This window comes from Mustelus asterias, chromosome 17 (assembly GCF_964213995.1).
Source record: "Mustelus asterias chromosome 17, sMusAst1.hap1.1, whole genome shotgun sequence".
Lineage (NCBI taxonomy): Eukaryota > Metazoa > Chordata > Chondrichthyes > Carcharhiniformes > Triakidae > Mustelus > Mustelus asterias.
In genome coordinates, this window is record NC_135817.1 from 71,869,092 (window position 1) to 71,888,143 (window position 19,052).

Here is a 19,052-nt window from a genome sequence, read left to right on the forward strand (position 1 = left end):
TAACACAGTACGTCATGCAATGAATTTGCTAACTATGCTTCAGATTTCTGTTCAGATCAGGTGGTGTTGGGAGACAGCCTGGAGTGTCATTCCTGTGATACTATGCACGTATTTTGAGAGCAGGATCTGATGGTCTGAGCCTTTGTATACTTTCACTGTATCAGTAAATGTAACAGAAGGGGTCAAAGTGCATGAAACCATTAACCCATAGTAACTACACAGGGGTTACCAGATTGTTCTTCTATAGCTATTTTAAAAATCCCAGCAATGTAATTTATAATGCTGCCCAACAACCCTTATCTCTATATCACAAGATTGAAAAATATAAAAAACAGGTTAGGACTGGAATCCTAACATTCATTGCAACATACTAAAAATTTGAAGATTCTGTTATAGCCTATCTTTTTTTCGCACTACAGCCAAAAGTGAACTTTATACAAGAAATAATTTCCTCAAAAACTCACTATTTCATTTTAAATTGGAGCAGAGGTTTCCAGGTCAATGTTCAAAAAGATCTCAAAATGTCTCACAAATTTGATTGAGTTTTTTGAAGGGGTAACCAAGAAGGTAGATGAGGGCGGTGCCGTTAATGTTGTCTAAATGGACTTTAGCAAGGCTGTTGACAAGGTACCGCATGGTAGGTAGTTGCATAAGGTTAAATCTCACGGGATCCAGGGTGAGGTATCTAAATGGATACAAAATTGGCTTCTTGACAGAAGCCAGTGGATGGTTGTAGAGGGTTGTTTTTCAAACTGGAAGACTGTGACCAGCGGTGTGCCTCAGGGATCAGTGCTGGGTCCACTGTTATTTGTCATTTATATTAATGATTTGGATGCGAATATAGGGGGCATAGTTAGTAAGTTTGCAGATGACACCAAGATTGGTGGCATAATGGACAGTGAAGAAAGTTATCCATCTTGATCAATTGGGCCAGTGGGCTGACGAATGGCAGATGGAGACTAATTTAGACAAATGCGAGGTGATGCATTTTGGTAGATTGAACCAGGGCAGGACTTACTCAGTTAATGGTAGGGCGTTGGGGAGAGTTACAGAACAAAGAGATCTAGGGGTACATGTTCATAGCTCCTTGAAAGCGGAGTCACAGGTGGACAGAGTGGTGAAGAAGGCATTCGGCATGCTTGGTTTCATCGGTCAGAACATTGAATACAGGAGTTGGGACGTCTTAGTTGAAGTTGTACAAGACATTGGTAAGGCCACACTTGGAATACTGCGTGCAGTTCTGGTCACCCTATTATAGAAAGGATATTATTAAACTAGAAAGAGTACAGAAAAGATTTACTAGGATGCTACCGGAACTTGATGATTTCAGTTATAAGAAGAGGCTGGTTAGACTGGGACTTTTTTCTCTGGAGTGTAGGAGGCTGAGGGATGATCTTATAGAGGTCTATAAAATAATGAGGGGCATAGATCAGCTAGATAGTCAACATATTTTCCCAAAGGTAGGGGAGTCTAAAACTAGAGGACATAGGTTTAAGGTGAGAGATACAGAAGTGTCCAGAGAGGCAATATCTTCACACAGAGGATGGTGAGTGTCTGGAACAAGCTGCCAGAGGTAGTAGTCGAGGCGGGTACAATTTTGTCTTTTAAAAAGCATTTAGACAGTTACATTGATAAGATGGGTATAGAGGATATGGGCCAAATGTGGGCAATTGGGATTAGCTTAGGGGTTTCATAAAAAAAGGGCAGCATGGACAAGTTGGGCCAAAGGGCCTGTTTCCATGCTGTAAACCTCTATGACTGTATGACTCTATCTCTGTAAAATCGTAACAAATGTTCATTCCTGTGTTACTGCTGAGCATGACATTTAAACAAAGGAAAGCTGTATTGGGTTTACTTATCAGAATTCATATGGCTATTTGAAAATTGCCATTACAGAAAAATTAACAAAATTGGAAAACGGCTCACATCCTGAAAGAAAGCTTTTATCTTGTTGGTCTCATTATCTTCACATTTTTTGCTACATTTTCAGCACAGCGGGGAGCATTATGTTTTCAGAGGTAATTTCTGAAGCTTGACATTTAAGAACATCTTCTCTAAAGACAGATTTTTACAGAACAAAGGAGGATGTGTTTGCTCAATGTTATTATTGCTGCTATGGCTCAATATTCCTTTTCATTGAAGTTGTATTCATTTTATAGATACTACCTGATTTTCTGTACTATTGCTCCCAGGTTGACTGTAGTGTTTGGTTCTGCTGTTTAGCTTGGTCCTATTCTGAGCCTGCTAATAGAGCACAAGCAAAGAAGCCAGAGGTGGAGAACACAAGTAACAGCAGTCCCAGCAGTTTAAAGTGGTTTATGGCATCGGTATTGGGGATAGGTTGGCACTTCAACAGCACAGATGAGTTTCTATCACAATTGTCCATATTTATTTGTTATCGTTATTCTCAGCCTTTTGGCTAAGATCAAGCATGAGATCAGGTTCCATGCCTGTTCTTGTCTTGCTTGGATCTAGCATGCCTTGTTTGTTGGGACCATGAATTGGGTTCAATTTGAATTTGAAATAATCTTTGGGGCAAGGAGAAGGATTAGGGGCTTTGCCCTGTCCACTCTCCACATTGGGCAGCACAGTGGCACAGTGATTAGCACTGCTGCCTCACAGTGCCAGGGACCTGGGTTCGATTCCCGGCTTGGGTCGCTGTGGGTTTCCTCCGGGTGCTCTGGTTTCCTCCCACAGTCTGAAAGATGTGCTGGTTAGGTGCATTGGCCATGCTAAATTCTCCCTCAGTGTACCGAACAGGCGCCAGAGTGTGGTGATTTTCACCAGTAACTTCATTGCAGTGTTAATGTAAATCTACTTGTGACAATAATAAATAAACTTTAAAAAACATTGGCTTTGTAACTCTATGAAAGGAATACATTTTATTTTAAATTAATTATTATTCTCATTTGGAATGTATCTAATCTGTATCTAACACATCAATGTCTTACTACAGGAATGGATAGAAAGGATTTGTATGAGCAAATATCAAGTTTGGTGTAATGTTCCATGGCACATGTTCAGGTAGATGTGTCATTTAAAAAACTTGTACCATTTACCTCATTCCAATAGCCAAGATGAGAGCCTAACATTAATTCAGATTCTGCTGCAGAAGGGCATCTAATGGCACCTGTCATTAGTTAGTCTTGTCTCTGAACATTTTGGTTTTAAATTTTTTTGTTTGCAAAGTTGCTGGAAGTGCAAGTTGATAATGTCACGATGAAGGAAATGGGATATCTGGGATCTGAGAGAACAGAGCAAGAAACTGTGGGCACGATTTTCAGCCTCCCCCCGCCCCGAGAATTGTGTGTTGGCCATTTTGCGAGATTCGCACATGCGTTCCTGACGCATGCGTGTCTCCCACAGCTGGAGAGCTGGCGCAGTCGAGACCATGCTGGAAACCAGCGGGAAGACCAGGGTAAGTGATTTAAATCTGTTTTTAATCTTATTTAAATGTGATTATTGGGGCCGGGACTGAATTCTCTGGGCCCGATAGCATCTCCCACCCCGCCAGGAGTATTTCACTCCAGCAGGGTTTAGAGTAGCTCCCCATATTTGGGGAACTAGTGGGACACACTGCCGGAGTGAAGGGGGGGCAATCAGGGCCCCACAGAGGGAGGGTCGGGTGGCAGGAGGGTGGTGCCCCCTGGGTATGGGCACTCTGGCAGTGCCAACCTGGGCCCCTTGGTGGTGCCCAAGGGACTAAGGGGCAATGCCCAGGAGGAACCTTGACACTGTCCACTGGGCATTAGGCAGTGCCATGGGGTTGGGGCTAAGGGGGTGGGGCCAGGGGGGTCCCATTGTGGGTGGGGCCACAGGGCGGGAATTGGGTGGGACCAATCGGGAGGGGCCTATTGTGGGCAGGGTCTAGGGGGCGATCGGAGGGGGGGGTCCCACTGGGGGGGTCCCGCTGCCACTCTGCAGATAGGATTGGTTGGTGTTGGAGGGAGGCCAGCGATCAGGGCAGGCAGTCTACCGGGGGGGGTGGTCAGGCAGTCTACCGGGGGGGTGGTCTACCTCCTGGGGGTGGGTCAGTGAGTGGGGCGGGGTCTGCCAGGGGGATCACCACTGCTGGGGGAGGGGGGGGGCTGGGGATTGCAGTGCTCCGGGATGGGAGGGGGATTCAGGGCTGGCACGGGGTGGGTCATGGGTCCATGATTGGGCCGTGTGGGTGTCACGAGAGGTAGCCGTGCGAGAGTCCCGGGCTGGTCATCAGTTGAGCTGGCCAGCCATCTGCAGTCTGACAGATAGGGGCCACTGCGCATGCGCAGAGTTCCGGAACAGTCAGACGCCGGTGTGAATAGGCGCCGCCCCCTGAGCTTTTAATGATATTCACAGTTGTGACCTCTGCATTGCACAGAGTGTGGGCGATTCGAGACTGAACTCCTAATGAAAAAACAATTGTAAATTACATCATTTTTCTCGCCAATTCAGCACTTAGAATTTTTTTGGGAGAATCAGAATGTAGAATAGGATAAGAGGGAAGAAAAAAAAGTGATAAAAAGGAACATAATATAATTTGCAAAAATTCATTTTTAAATCTCCAACAGTTAAAACCTAGGGAATGATTCTCCACACTCATTTTCAAGGCTAGAGGGGTTGATTGGCAATGATTAATATTTATGATATTGTTAGAATCATAGAACTGTACAGTGCAGAAGGAGGCCATTCGGCCCATCGAGTTTGCATCGTCTAAAGTTTTTAAGTTTATTTATTAGTCACAAGTAAGGCTTACATTAACACTGCAATGAAGTTACTGTGAAATTCCCCTAGTCTACGATCCCATCCAGGCCCTATCCCCATAACCCCATGCATTTACCCTAGCTAGTCCCCCAGACACTAAGGGACAATTTAGCATGGCCAATCCACCCAACCTGCACATCAGTGGAGCGTGGGAGGAAACTGGAGCACCCGGAGGAAACCCATGCAGACACAGGGAGAACGTGCAAACTCCACAGACAGCGACCCAAGCGGGAATCGAACCCGGGTCCCTGGCGCTGTGAGGCAGCAGTGCTAATCACTGTGCCACCGTGCCGTGTTCTGCTTGCAATGAGAAAATGTATTTTTGTAGTGTGTTTAGTTTGTATTTACCATGCAATTACAGCAACATCGTAGTCAGGCAGACAGCAAAATGCTGTTTTCACAAAATCAATGGTGAAGCAGCACAACCAGGATGGCAACCTTCAGACATTAACATTTAAACTCGCATCGCCTGAGGGTGCTGTACCGTTTCTGTATGCATAACGGCAGGCACCACTAGCCTCACTGCTTTCTGACAGTAAAACTTGCCTCAACATGTATATTTTATTTCTTCGTGCAAAAAAAAGCATACTGGAATAAGTTTTACAATTCAGGGTTTGCCGTGGACGGCTTTGTGTGACAGCAGTTGTGTTGCCGAAACCCGCGCACAATTTGCGGCCTGCACAATTTTCTGTCCATTAGGTTCCTCATTCCCCCCCCCCGAGCTACCTTTTCATGAGGCCAGTGCACCTTTCAGGCAAAATATTCTTCGGAGGTACCTACCACAAAATACTTCATCACTTTCATCAAAGCAGTCATCTGATCCATCACAACGTTGAGACTGTCGGATGCACAGACCAGTAGAGCAGACATAATATCCATTAGGACAAGCTTTAAAAAAAAATGAGAATGGAGCTCATTTAATCTGCACAATGTTAACATTGTCCTGGAGGAAGTAAATGGAAGAAACAAAGTCATTAAAAGAACAACTCCACCATACATCTAAAGTAACTTAACATCGAAGTCAAATTTTGTATGTGTCCAACTGAGCAACCTTGTTCACGTCAGAAACTGCATGTAATTTTTTTGTGGTATTTGGACCAGGATTAAGGGTCATACCTTTCATCTTAAGGAAGGCATTTCCCAGTTTATTTTGCTGTAGTAAACAAAACATTCTGTTGCAGTTCACTGAATCATTTATTCTGCATTCATATTTGTGAATGCAAAAATATAATAGGTGTTAAAAAAAAACACGTATCCTCCCTCAACAGTGACGCAGCTGCAATTCTTGAGCATTTCTCCGGAGAAGAGAGATATAATCGTGTCATTCAGTCTCCAAAACACAAATAAGCTATCAATTACCGCCCTGCCAACCTATTACTTTCAATACAGAGATTTTAAAGGAAGGATTTAAACCTCTTCCCCCAGGTGCCCCCTCCCACAGTGATGGAGCAGATGTATAATTAAAATATCCTTGGAATAATTACTACAGTGTTCCCAGTCAATTCACAATCACCACTATATTGGCCACATGCGTGCTTTATTTTCGCAGCCTAGGTTCCTGCCAGAAGCAAATGGACATAACAAATCAGGAACATTTGATGTACTCTTGACCCCACTGCAATATTTTCATTAAATAGTAGGAACTCCAATCAGCACCAAATCCGTTGTGTAAAGGCGAGTGGAATTGGTTACAGAATGCCACTGGCATCAATAATTAAAGTGGCATTCAGAGAACTGTGTGCCATGGCTTTGGATTTTTAAGGATATGTGAGCTTAGAGGCTGAATATTCCTGACCTTTTTTTTTACTTTACTTACCCTGAATAAGCACTGAGCTAATGATAGGTATCACTCTTGTTGCTGAGACCTCGATAGACAACCAGAACCAGTGGCAGCAGTACACTGAACACCCAGGAGCAGCATCAACTAGGCCTAGGAGGGAGACTACTCGTGGAAGACCTCCCCGGCCCCAGAAGCGAAGTATATTTTCAGGATCTGTCTGAGGAGCAGCATCCCAGGAGGCTACACTACACCAGGTATGCTGCTGATCTCTCCATCCTTCTGATGGCTACTGCTTGCCATTAGGAGTGAGAGTCACCACCATTCTTCAATTTACCTCAGTCTTGTTCCATAGTGGAACTGGGGATATTTCTTACATCTCCCACTCTGCAACACAATAGTGCTCCTGCCGGCACCACACCTACTTAAGATAAATATGTACTTCATCACCACAATGAGAAAACCTGTGATAGAAATTAGAAAGCTCATGTCTGCTCTGCTCAAGGCAGCCCAGTTTCCCAAAGGGATCCTAAAACAGGCTTTAGATCCATCATTAGCACTAACAGCCGAATATCTATTTCAGGAAACTGATGCCGGCCACAATTGGCCTCCCTCCTGCTGTCCTTAACTCACCTATAATTTACCTGGGACTGGCAATCAGCCCAAGATTCACTTTTTCAGTCTGGTAAACTGACTTAGCAGAAGCTTGCCTGAGGCACAAGAACCAACTTCATACAATCCTCAGGTTTCCGTGTCCAGGCACAGAGACTACTCCCCATTGGCATCTGAAAACCTGCCTAAATAAAAAGGGCTCTTGGTTTAAGTGCCTGCATGTCTGGGGCGGCTATCTACAGTATATCCCAGAGGGAATATCCTGCATCATTTTACCTTGTTACATCCTTGTTGCATTTGGTGGATGCAGAGCAACAAAGCCAGGCCACCATCTGAGGAGGAAGACTTGGATGAAGGTGGAAAAGAAGCCACAGAGGAACATCCACCACGATATCGCACAGCCAGAGATGTCAGGAATGGGTTAATGAGTTAATAGTTTCAGCTGACCTATTCATTCCCTTCTTTTGACAAATTGCACAACCTCACTCTGCAGTCCTCCTTACATCCTTCACCACTCCATTAATCCTACATCAAAGAACATTGAGACCATTCTGCCAACTTTCATATGAATGACGTACGGATCCAGAAGCTGCTATGAAAAGACATCGTAGGCCAGAGTGCCAAACATGAAAAGATAATGAGTTTCATACCAAAGGTGGTCATTGTCTTTACTACATTCCCCAGTTACCTGGTGGCAGCACTCTTCTTAAAAGATGCTTTACTTAGTTACTCTAAAAGGGGCTGACCTAATAGCTTCTAAAACATTGGTGAATGGCTGCTGTTGTCAATATTTGGATCTTTGACGTGTTTGGGACAATCGACCTCAGCAAGCTTGAGCTTGTGATGTGCCAGCTGCACACTGTAGCTCGCCAACTGTTGCAAGAGCAGTCAGGCCCAGCTGATTGCCTGGCACCATAGTGGGTAATCTTCGAGGGGTGGAAAGGGAGCAGATATGCTGGACGCCCTGAGAGAGCAGGCAACATATGTCACTCTTATTGCACCACTGCCACTTCCATTGGACTACAACTCAATAAAGTTTATTTATTCGTGCCACAAGTAGGCTTGCATTAACACTGCAATGAGGTTACTGTAAAAATCCCCTAGTCGCCACACTCCGTTCGGGTACACTGGGGGAGAATTTAGCATGGCTAATCCACCTAACCAGCACGTCTTTCGGACTGTGAGAGGAAACCGGAGCACCCCCATGCAGACACGAGGAGAATGTGCAAACTCCACACAGACAGTCATCCGAGCTGGGAATTGAACCTGGGTCCCTGGCACTGTGAGGCAGCATTCCTAATCACTGTGCCACCATGCCACTTCATGGACAGAATATAGGGCATGAGTAACATTTTTTTAATGCTTTCATGGAATGTGGACATCAATGACAAGGCCAGCATTCATTGTCCATCCTTAATTGCCCTTGTATTGCGGGGCTTGCTAGGCTATCCATATTACAGTGGGCCTGGCCTCACTTGTAGTAAGAAGTTTAACAACACCAGGTTAAAGTCCAACAGGTTTACTTGGTAGCAAAAGCCACACAAGCTTTCGGAGCTCTTAGCCCCTTCATTGGACTCACTTGTAGGCCAGACCAGACAAGGATGGCAGATTTCCTTTCCTGAAGGACAGTCAAGAACCAAATGTGTTTTTAAACCAATCAATGATAGATGTTATAGTTGCCATGATCGAGACAAGTTGTTTTTTCTACCTAGTCCAGATGTAGCAATTGAATTTAAATTCCACCAGCTGCCATGGTGGGATTGTAACCCATGTCCCCAGTGCGCTAGCGTGGGCCTCTGGAATACGAGTATGGTGATGGAACCACTATGCCATCACCCCTGACTATCTTGAATCTTCCTATCCATGTGGCTACCACTCGGGCAAAACCCAGAATCTGGGTGGCAGCTATTTGAGCTGCCAGTAAAGTTGTAGAAGCGTGTAAAAGTAGCTACATGCTCCAAGGTAGACTGCTGTTCACTGATGCCATAAGCACAGGACACCATGTAGGCTGAAAGCAGATGCATCCATAATTTCAGCAATTCCTTTACTGCCTTGCAATACTTCATATTGTCAGAACTCCATTTGTATTGTAACAATTTCTCTTCTTGAGGCTGTTCCTCTGCAGTTTGCAGTTCTTTGCCCCCTGAACAGAGCTGGGAGATGACACTGCCTTCCAATGAGCCAACTGGTGGCGGTCCCTGTCACCATAACCTGCTCCGGCTCCCTTATGCTGGTTGCTTCACCAAATAGGTGAAGGTGATTAGGGGTGGCACAGTAACACAATGGTTAGCACTGCTGCCTCACAGCGCCAGGGACCCGGGTTCGATTCCCGGCTTGGGTCACTTTCAGTGTGGAGTTTACATGTTCTCCCCATGTCTGCGTGGGTTTCCTCCAGGTGCTCTGGTTTCCTCCCACATTCTGAAAGACATGCTGGTTAGGGTGCATTGACCCGAATAGGCGCCAGACTGTGGCGACTAGGGGAATTTCACAGTAACTTCACTGCAGTGTTAATGTAAGCCTTACTTGTGACTAATAAATAAATAAAATAAAATAGAAATGCAGGCCCCTCTGACTCATTGCCCAAGGCATGCGTAGTGCCAATGTCTCTACTGGTGCATTAAAGGGTAGTGTCCGTGTCTGCATCCTCATGAAGATGGTGTTTCTCAATGGTATCTTCTTCAAGGTCATGCTGCTGAGAGGAACCTAGAGGAAAGAGAAAGGGGACAGGAGTTAGACAGGCACTAACAGACTGCTCAGTAGCAGACAACATGCTCCTAAATGCAGCTTGCTTGCAGATGCCAAGCTGACCAAACGTGCAACTTCATGAAGTATGGGAAGTGGTAGAAATAATGGACAGATGTGGTGCTCAAATAAACCACTGGCCTTGCTATCTCCAATTTTCACTGTGCTGGAAGGGTCACTCATTTCCACCCTGATGACTGTTACGCTGATGGATGTTCCGCCCCGATCTTATTTCCGATCTTCATATTTTGTGCCATTTTCTCATTCGGGAAGAGATGAATGTGATTGGCTATTGAGAAGAAATATGCATGTGTAGAGTGCCTTGCATATAGTGAATATGCTGCGAAATGGAGAAGGATAAACTCTAAGCAGGTTGCAAGCTGTTCAATGGATCGCAAAGATTGGATGAAGGTAAGAAAGGTGTCACAAATGCAGTCCCCAGATTCTGAAAATGCCACCATATAAGGGTTGTTAAAGTAGCTGCTCGGGAGGCATCAAGCAGGAGGTGAATGAGCTTTTGGGATAAGAATGAGCAGTAGCCCAGATGTTGCTCTGTGTGCCAGCGTTCACCACTGACTGCCCAGAAAAAAAATTCATTCCATTTTTGTTCTTCCATGGGGTGTGGGCATCATTGGCGAGATGAGTATTTGTTGTCTATCTTTAACTGCCCTTGAGAAGATGGTGGTAAGCTGTCTCCTTGAACCACAGCAGTGCATCTGGTGTGGTAGACCCACTGTGCTATTAGGGAGGGACTTCCAGGATTTTGAGCCAACAACAGTAAAGGAACAGCGATGGTCAGGACGGTGTGTGGCTTGGAGGGGAACTTACAGGTGGTGGTGTTCCCATGTGTCTGCTGTCCTCGCCCTTTTAGGTGGTAGAGGGCACAGGTTTAGAAGGTAATAGCAAAGTGAGTTGCTGCAGCGCATCCTGTAGATAGCGCCACTGTGCATCACTGGCAGTATAAGTGATTGTTCAAGTTGGGGAATGGAGTGCAAATCAAGTGGGCTGCTTTGGCTTGCTGCTGTTGAGCTCATTGTGTGCCGTTAGAGCTGCAATCACCCAGGCAAGTGCAGAGTATTTCACCACATTCCTGACTTGTCCCTTGTAGATGATGGACTGACTTTGGGGAGTCAGAGGATGAATTACTGTCCTCAGAATTGCCAGCCTCTGACTTGCACTTGTCATCACAGTGTTTATGTGGTTGATCCGATTCAGTTTCTGGTCAAAATAACTCCCAGAATGTTGAAAGTTCTGCAAAGACCTTTGAGTGTCAAAGGGAGATAAATAGATACTCTGCTGCTGGAGATGGTGGTGATCTGGCATCTGTGTGGCTCGAATGTTACTCACCACTCATCAGCCCGAGCCTAAAACTTGTCCAGGTCTTGCCGTACATGGGCATGGGCTGTTTCAATATCAGAGGGGGTTGCAAATGGTTCTGAACATTGTGCAATCATCAGCAAACACCCCCACCTCTAACCTTGTGATGGCAGAAAGGTCAGCTCCTTATCTTTTCCATTGGTTGTGCAAAAACGTCCTCTTTTTCCTACAGCGGGCTCCCACATTGAGACAGGCAGAGTTTCCAGCGTGGAATATTGCCATCAAAATCACACCCCCACATGACACCACAAGCTGAAGACACACTCCCTGAGGTCAGTCACCAGCTCAACGACTTTTGGACTTATTTTTAAATAATTTTTATTTTTCAATCAGATATTACTCTTTTTAAAACCGTTTTTAACTTTTGAAAATAACTTTATTTAATAGTTTATTTATTAGTCACAAGTAAGGCTTACATTAACACTGTGATGAAGTTACTGTGAAATAGCCCTAGTCGCCTCACTCTGGCGCCTGTTCGGGTCAATGCACCCTAACCAGCACGTCTTTCAGACTGTGGGAGGAAACCAGAGCACCCGGAGGAAACCCACGCAGACAGTGATCCAAGCAGGGAATCAAACCCAGGTCCCTAGCGCTGTGAGGCAGCAGTGCTAACCACTGTGCCACCGTGCCACCCACAGAAATAGTTCTAACTGTGTTAAAAGTTGTACTGGTGTTTGCCTTCAGTTATTAATGACACCTGGCAATCCCATCCTCCTGGCACTTCTCCCCGAAGCACCTCTCCTTCCCCTCTTCAATCCCCACCTCCCCGAGCAACCTGGCAAAGCCCAGTACTCTCCCTGCCCGCATCCCTGGCTCCTCCTGCCCCTACCCTAGCACTCCCTGGCTTCTCCCACTCTTCACCCTGCTTCACCCCAGCTTCTCTCTCATCCCTCATTATCACACCTGTGGCTCTCTAGCCCCACCAGGAGTGAAGGGCATTCCTGGGATTGCACGAAGACGCAAAAATCAAAGCGCCAGGTACCCAGGATGCTGGTACGTATGGGGTCCCTTGGCGGGACCATGAGCAGGTGCCTAGAGGGATGGTGGTGGTGGGGGTGTTTCTGGTACAAAGGATGTGGGAGCTGGATTGCAAAGGCCAGGCCAGGTGGAAGGGTGACACCTTGAGGGGGGACACACTGAGGCACGAGCAAACTAACTTGCTGGGTTCACCCCCACCCTCCTGTCCCTGATCTTTTCCTGACAGGTAAAAGTTGTGGCCAGGTGGAAATTGGCCCTTAAGTGACCATTGATTGGGGCAATGGTGGGCAGGCTGCTGTAGGCCTCGCCTGCATTCCCCGTAAATCACTGTCAGGTTGGGGGCGGGCGGGTAAGGCACCTACAGAATTATACAGTTCCTCATCTCCTCCTACCTGTAAACCTGCTGGCAGGGCACCCCAAAATTCACAATCTTAGACCTTTGCAGCTCCTACCATCTTTCCACTGATCTTGGAGCAATTCCTTTTCACTCACACTTGATGTTTCTACAAAAGATTGTCCTCGTCATTGAGCCAGAATTCTATGAGTCCTGTACCATTCTGTACCCTCTTCAATAACCAAAAATGCAAAATGTGCAGGGGCTTTTTTTGGATCACACTAGTGCAGAGTTCCTTCCTTTAAGGTGTTAACTCTTGTGGAATCTCTTGACAACTGCCCATAAACACAATTTTACAGGGGTATAATTTTTAATATTTTCTACACTTCCAACATTGGCATTGTTTCTTCAGAAGGAACTCTTCAAAACACAGATAATGAAATATAACAAAACTTACTCCAACTTATAAATCAAAGAAAGAGTTTAATAAAGAAACGTCATTACTCCCAACTTGGGGCCTCGCCCTGGGCCATTCCAAGCTCCCCACAATTCCAAACAGGTTCTTATTTATAGTGAGTCAACTGGTCAGCTGACTATTACATCATTCTGACCATTACAGCTTGTTACCATTGTTCACATTACACCCAATACAACGTTGTCACCGGTTACATTCTAACAGGCATCGCTGCAATTAAAATCTCCATTTTATTTCTGTCTCTGGCTTCCTTCTTTCTTTCACAGTAGCCACAATGATGCAAAAGATAATCATATAAACCACTCCAATGTCATTCTGTGATTGGTCAGTGAGATACAAGGCTGACAATATCCCATTTCAGTTTTCCCTCCTCACTGATAACAAGAAACACTCCATTTGGAAATCTAAACAGTAACTGGTAAAAATTAACTTGCAAATGTCATAGAAAAGTCGAAGTGATACAGTGCCCCAATGTAACACATGGCCATTGGGTTAAATAGAAACCTCATTTTATTCTACTGTGCTGTCCCGTTTGCAGTTCCTGACATGCTTAGCTTTGCTCAGTCAGATACAGTGAGCGATCATTCAGTTATTCTATAGTTGCAAGAACTGCACAAATGCAATTAAAATAATGAACACAAAGATCCTTACGCTGGCTGATGTTGTAACTGCTGTACTCTGCCAGAAATGCTTTGTCTGATTGTTTTCCACTGCACTGGAACATGATGTTGACCAGGAAATTAGCTATGTGGAACACCGTCTGATGATCTATTTGATAACCACAGTACCTAAATGAAAAGAATATCATAGTGACAATATTAAACAGATCAATAGTTTTCAATATTCTGATGCATATTGGAGCTGGATCTCAGACTTAGAAAAACATTTTTAATAATAAAGTATTAAACTTTTCCTCGAAATAATACATATTTATTCAGTACCTTGTTCAGGATTTTTGAACAAGAGGGTCTGTTGTCACCTGAACTAGGCGAACCTATATTGTTAAGCTAGTTTTGACCGCCTGAGGAAAATGGCTTAATTCACTTTATTCAAAATACACAATTTTTGATTTTGAAGCGGGGGAAGTTTTTTAAAAATTCATTAAATAAAAGGCTCACAAACATATGGTAAAAGCAATTTTCCAGCATTTTCTGTTTTTGGCCCACAAACATATGCCGTGTTTATGCTCTACCCATTGTCCACTCTACCATCACAATGTGGATGCATCGGAGATGATTTTGTCTCATTCTGATTTTAGCTACTGTAGACTTGCCTGCAGCCAATGATCGTGGACCTACTACAACTTAAAACAAAGATGAGGAGGAACTCCTTCTCTCAGGGGGTGGTGAATTGGTGGAACTCGCTGCCCCATAGCGCGGTGGAGTCTGAATCATTAAATAGTTTCAAGAAGAAGATAGATATATTTCTGATCTTAAAAAATGGGTTAAAGGGATATAGGGAACTGGTAGGGAGATGGATTTGAGACCAGGGAGAGATCAGCCATGACCTAATTGAATGGCGGAGCAGGCTCGAAGGGCTATATTGCCTATTTCTGCTTCTAATCCCTATGTAACCTCTTCTCCCAAACTCAAAACATCTATATCATCATCAATAGGCAAGCAAATGTCCTTCTACCAAGTGGCTTCATAATGTATTTCTTAGAACAATTTAATGCTTTTTGCTCTTGAGTTATCACCACATAATAAATGATGATGGAAAAAGCCAAAGTAAAATACATTAAATGGCAACTCATTTACAAGAAATAATAAAAAATTCCACTTACATTTTTTCATTTATTTTCCACCAGCCGTGATCACATCTTTCCAATCCCTTTTCCTTCACTGTGTAGTTATAAAATTTCAATGCTAATCCAAAAGAAGGCTTGGACATCTAATAAACACACACAATTGTTCATCAAAGTAACTTTTGGGATACAGAAACCTCTTTTTAATTTATAGTTGTTTTATCTTTTCTTTTCATTTTAAACCTCCACGTTCAGGAGAGGCTGGCTCACAGGTTACACAAATCTATAATCATTATTTGTTATCAGGCTTAGGCTGAAATATTTTCCTCCCACCAACACCCTAAATCCCATCACTTTCGCCAGTGGAGAATTCTATCTCGGTGAAGTGAATAGTCCATCTAGTGATCCAGTCAAAACATGACTATACATTTTCCAGTTAACTGCAATGACAGCCAGATCAGTCTGGAGGCCCCATTGTGCCTCAGAAGACTCACATTGAACCTGTGTAATGTGGGAGGGCCCCAAAATCACAAGGAAATGAAAAACAATGGCTTAAAAGCAAAAATCAAATGGAAACAGATTCCATGAATTTCCTCACTGAGAAAGAGTCCTGTTGTTATTCCTGTAAGTGTGTCATTAATGGTGAGGACAGTGAGAAGTCTCACAACACCAGGTTAAAGTCCAACAGGTTTATTTGGTATCATGAACTTTCGGAGAGCTGCTCCTTCATCAGGTGAGTCAATGGGTCATCAGGTGAGTCACTCATCCGACGAAGAAGCAGCGCTTTGAAAGCTCGTAATTCCAAATAAACCTGTTGGACTTTAACCTGGTGTTGTGAGACTTCTTACTGTGACCACCCCAGTCCAACGCCGGCATCTCCACATCATCATTAATGGTGAGAAAAGTAACCTTTGTTGTGTTTCTAGCCTCCCTTACCCTCATAGAAATCTTGATTCTTCAATCTACTCTTCAAGTCAGATAACAGAATCTGAAATTTCAATGCTAATCCAACAGAAGGCGAGGACATTGAATGAACACACAACACAAGTGTTCATCAAAGTAACTTTCAGGATACTAGAACCTCTTTCTAATGTATATTTATTTTATCTTTCCTTTTCATTTTGAACCTCCAAACTATAAATTCTAGAGAGGGTGGTTCACAGATTACTCAAATCTAAAGTTAATTTATAGTCACAAGTAAGGCTTACGTTAACACTGCAATGAAGTTACTGTGAAATTCCCCCCAGTCGCCACACTTTGGCGCCTGTTCCGGTCAATGCACCTAACCAGCGCATCTTTCAAACTGTGGAAGGAAACCGGAGCATCCGGAGGAAACCCACGCAGACATGGGGAAAACGTGCAAACTCCACACAGAAAGTGACCCAAGCCGGGAATCAAGCCCATGTCCCTGGTGCTGTGGGGCAGCAGTGCTAACCACTGTGCTACCGTGCCACCTTGACTTCAGAATCGTAAAAGAAATCCTGTGGGAACTTTTCTGAAAGTTAACAAATATACTTTCAAGCAGTGGAGGAGCCACCCTCTACCTTTACAACAGCTTGCCCCTCAGGGGAGGTGCACTATGGTCACATTTGGTGAATAACATTGCCGATTTTCAGAGCTCAAAACAACATTTGCCTTTGGAGTTGAGTCCAGTTTTATCATCTGGATTCCATTGGCAAATAGAATCACAGCATTTCATAGCAAAGAGGAGAACCATTTGGCCCTTCATGTTAGCGTCATTTGTCTGAAAGAGCTAAATGGAATTAAGGTAGAAGCTGAAATATCAGAAACAAATGTTGAAAGGAATAAATAGATTTTAGAAATCATGGAATTATTCATTTTATTTTGAGGGAGTGGGATGCCACATTTGTGAGCTTCACTATTCAGGGACTTCTGGACTTCTACATTTAGCAGCCCATGTGTGAATGCCAGAAGTTTCTCAGAGTTTGATAAACTAATGAGTTAGTGCTGGAAGCAGAGACCCTAAACTATTTTTAAAAGTACCTGGATCTGCACCTTAGGTGCTGTAAACTACAGTACTATGGGCCGGGTGCAGGAAGGTACGATTAGAATGGGCACCTGGGTGTCCTTGGGCTGGCATGGACAAAATAGGCTGAATGACTTTCTTCTCTGCTGTAATTTTTCTATGGTTTTATGATGCAGAGTATGGACAATTTTGTCCACGATTAATTTTCATGTCCAAACAACCCTGTGTGTGTAAATAAATTCTAATATTGGCTTTTATTCTTTTGATTATTACCGTAACACTTTACCCTCTAATTGCCAATCCAATGACAAATGGAAATGTTTTTCCTGGATTTACTCAGAGCTGTCACTACACTACAAAAGTGCCTAATTGTCCCAAAAACACTTTGGGATGTCCTGAAGTCCTGAAATGCAAGTCATTCTTCATTTTGTAAGGCATTTTGATATTTTGTATATTTCTTAATGCTGCAAGGCTTTCCTTTGTTTCTTTTAAATATATATTATCTTTATACTTGCGTTAAAATGTTGTGAGGTGGACCTGAGCTCAGAACCAGGTGGGAAGAACGTGGAATGCGGAAAGCATCGGATGAAGATTTCTGACCAAAGACCTCAGTGCTGAGGCTTACATGGAACTTAAAATAAATACTGGACAAGGAGACATATAAAAAAAACACACAGACATGTCCAAACATGCCCCTGGGGGAGTGACTAACCACCAGACACCCTGATTACAGAAACAGACAATGGCCTGTTGGGTATGTGTGAATGGCTTTCCAAATTACAGAAATCACATCCATTACTGGTAGGTACCTGGAGACAACAGCTGCTGACAGTGTGTAGATTGTCTTTGTCTGGCTAAGCTAAGATTGATAATCCAATTGGATGACTCCGATTAAGACATTACTTTATGTGCTCAGAGACCAGGTTTAGAAAGAGATGGAAAACCACAGCTCTCAAGGACATTGGGGCTGCAACCAGAAAGTGAGACTTGGTCAGTCACTGGAAGAATTTGTTTGGCAGACTGACCACCCAGGAGTGAACTCTTCACGGGGATCTTACCAAGCAACTGGTGTTGTAAGTATTTACTACTGCTTCATGGGTTAGTTAAGGTTTTCCCCATAAATTGGAATTTGCACCCATAGATTGTTTTCACACCAAAGCACAAGGTGAGACCTCAGAAGATAGCAAGACCCCCTGGTTAGGAGTCTTGCCCTTTTTTCAATCCTCTTACAATTTTGAATACCTGCATCAGATCGATCCATCATTATCTTTTAAGTGACAAAGAGTTGGATTGTACGTATCCTGTCAGAGGGTTTGAAGGCAGGAGGCACATAAATTCCACGGATAGCCTTCCCGCTGATTATCCATCTGCCCTGGCCTGTTTGGAGGCATTGAATTGCTTATGAACCCTTCGGCCTATTGAAGCCCTCATCCTGCCATTACTGGTATTTTTCCCATGGTGATGGGAAATGCAGGAAACCTAGCAGCTATGTGAGCTATTGTCCAGCAAAAATGGGGGATCCTGCTTTGTAGACCTCCTGGGCTCATCGATGGTACCCCTTCCCCGCCCAATGACATCCCCCTCCTTTTAGCCCTTCCCGCAAGCCTATGAACCTAGCCCCCCATCTCAGAAACACGTGGCTGGGAGGCCAGAGAATCGCACCCATAGCCCAGTGGAGTGAGCAGAAGTCAGACTGACTGGAGAACAGGGCAGGTGAGCATGACCAATCTTGCCCTGTTCAGCTCATTAATTATGCACCCATGAGGATCACGTTGAATTTAAGGCGGGGCAGGCAGGAAGTGGCTTACTCTAGCACCATATCTGGGCAGTACTCACTGCAGGCCAGGATCACAAATGCTGGGAAAGAATGTCAAGGAGAATGCAGCAACCTCCAGCCCCACTGCTCAGCAATGTCTCCCTGGGGATACTCCTCCAGGACTGTCCAGGAAAGATGGGAGGTCCTCTTTCTAAGGTTGATCCTCCTGCCTGAAAACGATGGGCTGGGAGGAAGTCACCAGGGTGGTCGCCATTCCTAGGGTTTAAAGGAGGACCTCCCTGCAGTGCAGGAAACAGATGAAAGATACCATCTATTCTGCTAGAGTTAGTCCAACTTCTACACACTGCAAACTCACACTCTTGTAAGTCTCAGTGTTAGAGACCCTAGGAATGTCAAATGTCAATAGATGGGACATTAGCACTCATTATTATGCATTCTTTCATGGGACATGGATGTGACTGGCCAGGCCAGCATTTATTGCCCACCCCTAATTCTCCTTGAGAAGG

The 19,052-nt window shown here is 44.3% G+C and overlaps 1 protein-coding gene across 1 annotated transcript in view; it reads right to left on the reverse strand.

Moving 5' to 3' along the window:
* The window catches only part of tmprss7 (transmembrane serine protease 7), a 67,280-nt gene that overhangs the window by 12,140 nt on the left and 36,088 nt on the right, over positions 1-19,052 (reverse strand). The window contains exons 10-12 of the mRNA XM_078231900.1: positions 14,822-14,928; positions 13,690-13,826; positions 5,524-5,631 (exon numbers count right to left, since the gene is read on the reverse strand). Coding sequence (XP_078088026.1) covers positions 5,524-5,631; positions 13,690-13,826; positions 14,822-14,928 — 352 coding nt within the window. The remainder of the gene's footprint in view (positions 1-5,523; positions 5,632-13,689; positions 13,827-14,821; positions 14,929-19,052) is intronic.